The 6,609-nt window shown below is 37.2% G+C and overlaps 1 protein-coding gene across 3 annotated transcripts in view; it reads right to left on the reverse strand.

Annotated features, from left to right (window-relative positions):
- Adgrb3 (adhesion G protein-coupled receptor B3) overlaps window positions 1–6,609 on the reverse strand; it is a 729,205-nt gene that overhangs the window by 41,754 nt on the left and 680,842 nt on the right. For 2 of the 3 annotated variants that reach the window (XM_031367067.1, XM_031367069.1), the window contains exons 24-25: window positions 4,356–4,454; window positions 3,872–4,043 (exon numbers count right to left, since the gene is read on the reverse strand). In XM_031367067.1, the coding sequence (XP_031222927.1) occupies window positions 3,872–4,043; window positions 4,356–4,454 (271 nt within the window). The remainder of the gene's footprint in view (window positions 1–3,871; window positions 4,044–4,355; window positions 4,455–6,609) is intronic. The other variant, XM_031367068.1, reaches the window with a different exon arrangement.

The following is a 6,609-nucleotide window of genomic DNA, read 5'->3' on the forward strand; positions in this document are numbered from 1 at the left end:
AAAAAATGGTATTCAATATTAAGTTTGTCAGGTCTAAATATCAAAGATCAAGGACATGTATTTAGTAGCCAGTTTTCTTTTTATAAAAATAATAGATGGCTCAGTGGGTGACTGCCTTGTAAACATGAGGAACTGAGTTTGAATTTCTAGTGCCAATGTAAACAAAACCGGTGCAGCTCTAAACCTGTAATCCACTCTTGGGTTAGAGGAGGGAGCAGAGACAGGAGGATTCCCTAGAGTTTATTTTCCAGTCTTCCTAACCAAAAGGGGAACCCTTGCTTTAGTGAGGGAGTGTGTCTCAAGGCAACAAGGCAGAGAATGAAAGAGGACTGAAGCCCTGCTTTGGTCCACATCTGAGCACATAGACAGGGCCCTGGCACATTAGCATGTACCACACCCATATAAACATGTAGAAGTTGAACTGTTAGCCCCAGTGCAATAATTTCTCCCTTCTTTTCCAGATTAGATATTATTTTTCTTTTAACATTGAGCCCATCAAGAGCAAAATCACACCCAAAATAGCCTTCTGCCCATTATGTTCTCAATGCCATGACAGTCTTTCACTCTTCCTTAAAGTAGAAGGCTGTCTTTCTCTTCCACAAAGATGTTGCACTCAATATGAGTAAGAACAGCAATAACTAAAACAAAGCAAACAGACAAACAACAAACCCAAATTATGTTAGTGTGAAAAAATAGACAGGAATAAGAATAGGTATGTACCCGGTCTATACATAAAAAGTAGTTTTTAAGGCTCTGACAGTACCTGACTAATACAGATGTAGAGGCTCATTGCCATCCATTGAACTGAGTACAGGGTCCTCAATGAAGGAGTTAGAGAAAGGACCTATGGAGCTGAGGGGTTTGCAGCCCCTTAGGACGAACAACAATATGAACTAACTAGTACCCTCAGAGCTCCCAGAGTCTCAACCACCAACCAAGGACTGCACATGGATGGGTCTGATTGTTCTGGCAGCATGTGTATAGTAGAGGATTGCAAATTCGATCATCAATAGGAGGAGAGGACCTCGGCCCTGTGAAGGTTCTGTGCCCCAGTGTAGGGGAATGCCAGGGCCAATAAGTGGGAGAGGGTGGGGTGGCAGGTATGGGGAGGGGGGAGGCAACAGGGGTTTGTTTTTGTTGTTTTTGTTTGTTTCTTTGTTTTTCGGAGGGGAAACTAGGAAAGGAGAAATATACATGTAAATAAAGAAAATATCTAATAAAAAAGTAGTTTTTAACATTGATTGCAAATTTTCAAGAAAGAAAAATTCCATACAGATTATATGAAATTATTCTGAAGAAAATTGCAGAGAAGCAAACAGGTGAGAATCAATAAAGACAAACAGTATTCTTAGGTCTCCTGGGGATTATCAGTGACAGATTGTAAATTAAGAATTTAAAAGCTACACATTAAAACTCAGTATTTCATAAATATTATGAGGCCTACATTGGTGTATTCTAAGGCAATGCACTGACAGGAGGCACAGAGGACCTGCCAGGGTGTTTCTTTTCTCTTATACTATATTCAGTGTTAGGGCAACATGGTCACAGTATGAGCCCAACCCCTGCCATTGTCTGTAAATACACAGGTAGATTTGGAAGTGGCTTTGCTTTCAAGGAATTGTGCTATAATATATTCCATGTAATGTATAAAATATTTTAAATAATAAATTTAAAAAACCCTCAGCCCTTTAATAAAAAAAATTCTCTTAGGAATTCTTAAGATTTCTGAAGATCACTTATCTGAACGATATGTATTTTTAGCAAGTTTACAGACTGTTTGTAAGGTTCAATGACCAAGGAAAAAATAAAACTACAAGAAATACATTCGTTGTAGTATTAGAAATAAAGAATGCTATAACAATTCACTGTGAATTTATCTATAATATAGTTATTTAGTTTTAATTTTTCACTGAACAGTATCAGAGGAAATGGCCATGCTTTTGTTCCTATTAGTAGAGAAAACATGTATTTAAAGACATCTTATTTAGTAGAAGCATTTATTTTATGATTCGACTTAATTGCACTTAATGTTTTTGACAGTTAGCAGTCTGATTAGAAAGGACTGAAACGTTATGATGGGTATCAAGGATTTTTCTGCCAAATATTTTTCTCCCAGCAAGTAGCAAAAATTTGATAATGAGCCATCAAAATATCTGTCACTTAGAATTCTATTTATTTTTGAGCATAGCCTAACACTTCCTAAAAAAGAGAGATGTGCTGGAGATGTAGTTCCATGGGTAGAATGTTTTCCTAACATGCACAAAGCCCTGGGCTCAATCTCTAGCACCACATAAAACTTGCATACTAAATTAGAAGTCAGCATAGGCTACATGAGACTATGTCTTTAAGAAAAGAGAATTAATGTAAAGTACTTGTCTATTCCTTAATAACTAGGGTACTAATTTCTTCTGAAAATTGAATGCACATATTTCTTGTACCTTGTGTAACGCCAGCAATAGCCCATCTTTAATTGTCAATTGAAATGGCTCTGTGCCTACTAATTTAGAAGAATTCTGTTAAAATTATTAGAGGAGTGTTAATACAGATGATCCACAGGATAGTCATAATTGGAAAAGAATGTAATCTAAATTATCATTCAATTTCTTTTTAACCTTTATTACTTTTCTATATAAAGAACTTGATATTTGGGAGATTTTAGGAGTGATATTTTAGGTTTTTTTTTTTTTTTTAAAGGTGAATAAGGCTTTACAGTTGTAAGCTACTTTAGATTTTGAAGCAGTGAAATATCTTCCCCTTGCAAGATGAAGTCACACTTCATCTGTTCTCATGGGTTCCCATCCTAGAATTATTCTTAGAATACACCTGTGAGTTTATTGATGACATCTGTGCCTTCCTGAAATAAGGCAGAAATACCGTTCTTCCCACCTAATAAATCAGGTTAAGGCCTCTTGTTACCTTCACACATCCTTGTAAAACAATGGGGTGTATGCTCAGATGCACACACATTTTGTGATTTGTGCAGCACAATATGCTACTCAGACAAGGCAGCTGAAGCAAACCGACAGTCAACTCTTATCAAAATCACTCCCCTGGTGCGTGGTGTCAGCGTGTTCTTCGGGTCCTCACTCATCCCCAGAGGAAACACTGAAGTGACTCAGAAACTTGTAAATACTGTGTGAGTGCTTCCATGCACTCAGAATCATTTTTCGCCCTGGTCATAAAACAATATTGTATCCCTTGGCAGCACACATCTGCAGCCTTTCATTGTCATACATGAGTCTCTGTAGTGGTAAGGAGTCTTCCTCCTCCTCCTACTGGAGATAAACCCAAGGTAGGATCCAGAGGTGTGCTGAGCCTGCAGGCATAAGGTACTTATGGACTGCTACTGCCTGTCTCACCATAGGCAAGAACTGAAGCTGTTTACGGAAATGTCCAAATCTAAATCATTTCTCTTTAGTTGCTTTAAGATGCAATGTATTTGCATGTAAACTAAGAGTAGTTAATGATAGGACTGAGGATCTGTTATATGCAACCACATCGATGAGGAGGTGGTTAGCAATAGCATGGGATGCTTACGACCAGTGCCACTTAAGGGACGCCTACCCTTACCCTATCTCCCTCTAGCTCCTCCAGCATCACTTTATCTGTTTTGAATCTGGTTTTTCTGGCCCTCAGCACCTCTGGATGTGGATTTCCTTGTATAAATCTATGCATTTCAACCTAGCACTGTACTGAGTGTCGAAGCCTCATGACTTATGCTTCTTTTCTGCTTTGAATCTTGGGCCATTGTCAGTGGAGAAGATGAACTTATTCTGAAGACTAAGATTATAATTGAAGATCATGTTGGCTAATTATGAGACACCTTCCCTCTTTCCCCTATCTCATTTTACAAAGGGAATCTATGTCTCACCTCTCTCCGAAGAATGCAATGGACCATGACTATCACAAAGCCTTGCAATGAATCAAACACAGCAAAGAGTATCTGAAACAATATGGAGCGTTTATCTGTCATGGCCAGAACTGCAGACATCCATGTCAGAGCCAGAAGCGGTAGCACCACACAGGAGCTCCAAAGAGAGGCCCTGTTGAAAGGGAAAAGAAAGCCGCATGACGTAGTTGCATGTCATGGTCCAGGCCATAACCGACCCCCCACTCACTCTCCCACAAAGCATTCTTGTGTGTGGCCCCAAGACCATTAACTTGGAAACCACAAAGCGGATAACCCTTGAGAATTTTACTTATCATTTATGGGCTAGCCCACAATCATTATAAAGGAAGTTCTCAATTAAAAATACTCAAATATTAGCAAACATGATTTTTTTTTTCCATCATAGCATTTTCTCACATGCACGGTAAAGATTTGTAACAAGAAGATGTAAATGATTGGGACTAACATGGCGTTACTGGCGGTGGTGGCTGACAAAGCTGTTGTAGAAACTACTCCACACTTGGCACATTTGAGCGTCAAACCGCTATGAGGCTCACTCATCTGACTGCAAACAAACAGAACACCCACAAAAAGAACAAAAATATTGAATGGTCACCAAAAAAGTTGCAGCTGCAAGTTAGTTTTAAAATACGATTTCATGCAGAAAGAGTATATTTATCAAGGATGAACATTCTAGATCATTTTACAGATGCAATTACACCATGTATCACCTATGCAACACTCACCTTTTAACAATGTGGGCCTTGGTAGCATGCAGAGTATGTTTCTATCAGGTTTATTACAGATGCCCCTGCATCTGTAAACTACAACCGACTAACATATTGGGTTAAATATATGTATGTGCTTGTATAGATATATAGTTATAACCCTTTATTCAGACCCATAGAAAATAAACATATGAGAACTCCTAGTTTAAAAGATTTTCATTGTCTTCTGAAGAAGTTTCACATGTCAGGAAGACCTCCAGAAATATTAACATTTATGGCAGGAAGTCTAAGAAAGCCTGGTATATGGCGTATATGCATTCAAAGGTGAGAGATGTATGTCTACAGATTCTTATTTTGAAATTTTTATAGCATCAGTATATGTTCCAACTCTAAGGTGATCTGAATATAGGGGCTGATGGAACTTAATAAAGAATATATAATAATAACAAGCACTTGTTTTCTGCAGTAATAAAACATACTTATTGTACTAATTATGTTCAAAGTAAGAACTTCAACCATGCAACATTTACTAGCCTATGTTGCTCTAAGACATTTTGCAGATTCAAATAATATAGATCTTATCTATGGTTTTATAGAAGCAAAATGAGGCTACGTAGAGAGACTTTCCATGGATTTCCCTTACAAAATTGTTCCCTGAAATATTATGTTTATGAATATGTAAACCATGTAATGAAATTACTTGAATCAAACTTCAAAACACCTTGAAATAATTTTCTGTTGTGTACTTCTATACTTGATTCCCACATAGTATTTGTGTCTAGAACATATTTTCCCTGGACATTTTTCTTTTTTCTTTTCTTTTTTTTTTTTTGTTTTTCAGTTAATGTTATAGTGGAGCTGTGTTATCATATAAGTGGTGGTGGGGGGAATGCTTGACTTCCTTTAAATGGGTACATTCTTTGGCAAATAGTTTTTAGATGGGAAAATAATCCTGAAACATATCGTACATTGATCATCAGATCTCAAGAAAAAAAATCAAGGTTTTGCAGTTAGGTTATAAATTGCTCACTTCACTGATATAACAAACCCAGGATTTGGGTCACAAACATACGTGTACACACACTTGTAGTAGCATGTGTAGTTTCCTCTGTGAATGGTTCTATGAGCTTGCCAAGTCTTGCTCTGAGAGTAGGGCCTGGTCCAGTTTCCTTATGGGTTTATCTTTACTCATCTCCAAAGACTAATTACGAGGACCCAGAAGCTTGTCCTTTTTAAAGCTTCTCAGATTAATCTGCCAATAAGAAGGAATGACCATGGCTGCTGTAAACCTACACCCGAGCCTTTTTCTTATTAAGCTTGAACACATCATTATTGAAAGGCATGTATTCATCATTTATTATTTCGTTTACCACAGGAGATAGGTGTGCCTTGAGTGTGGATGTAGCTACCTCAATGTAAGGGTATTTTTTTGGGGGGGGTGCTCTGAGACAAAATTGAATAACCAAAGTTAACTCAAAAAATATTTTTAGTAAGTACTCAGGATAACAAGTATCTTAATCTCAAAAACATGACTGAAGTAGGAAATTTTCTGAAAATTTATTTCGAGCTTTCAAATACCTATTTGTCTTTATTTGAGATCTGTAGCAAGCTAAAAGGCCTATGTATACTTCCTTTATAATAAGCCAGTTGGGCAGCTATGACATACTATAGACAGGAATGGTGTAAAGTGAAATACCCAGAAAAATCTATTTTTTCCCTGAGTTTATGTGACCTATACATAAATTAATGAAATGTGGAAAATATGTACTCTAGACTCTCAATTGAGCTCCTGCAATGTAAAATAAGAGGTTTCTTTGTCATCAAGGAAAGTATAGTTTTATCAAATTATGTCTATGTAGTGATGCAACATGAAGTTGAATTGCCCATATCTTTTAGTAAATACTTCTGTAGCAGGTCATCTGTCTGTCCTGTTATTACCACAAGATTTGAAGTCCGCTGCTCTGGTTCCCTTCTTTTTTTTTTTTTTTTTTT

This window comes from Mastomys coucha, unplaced genomic scaffold (assembly GCF_008632895.1).
Source record: "Mastomys coucha isolate ucsf_1 unplaced genomic scaffold, UCSF_Mcou_1 pScaffold14, whole genome shotgun sequence".
NCBI lineage: Eukaryota > Metazoa > Chordata > Mammalia > Rodentia > Muridae > Mastomys > Mastomys coucha.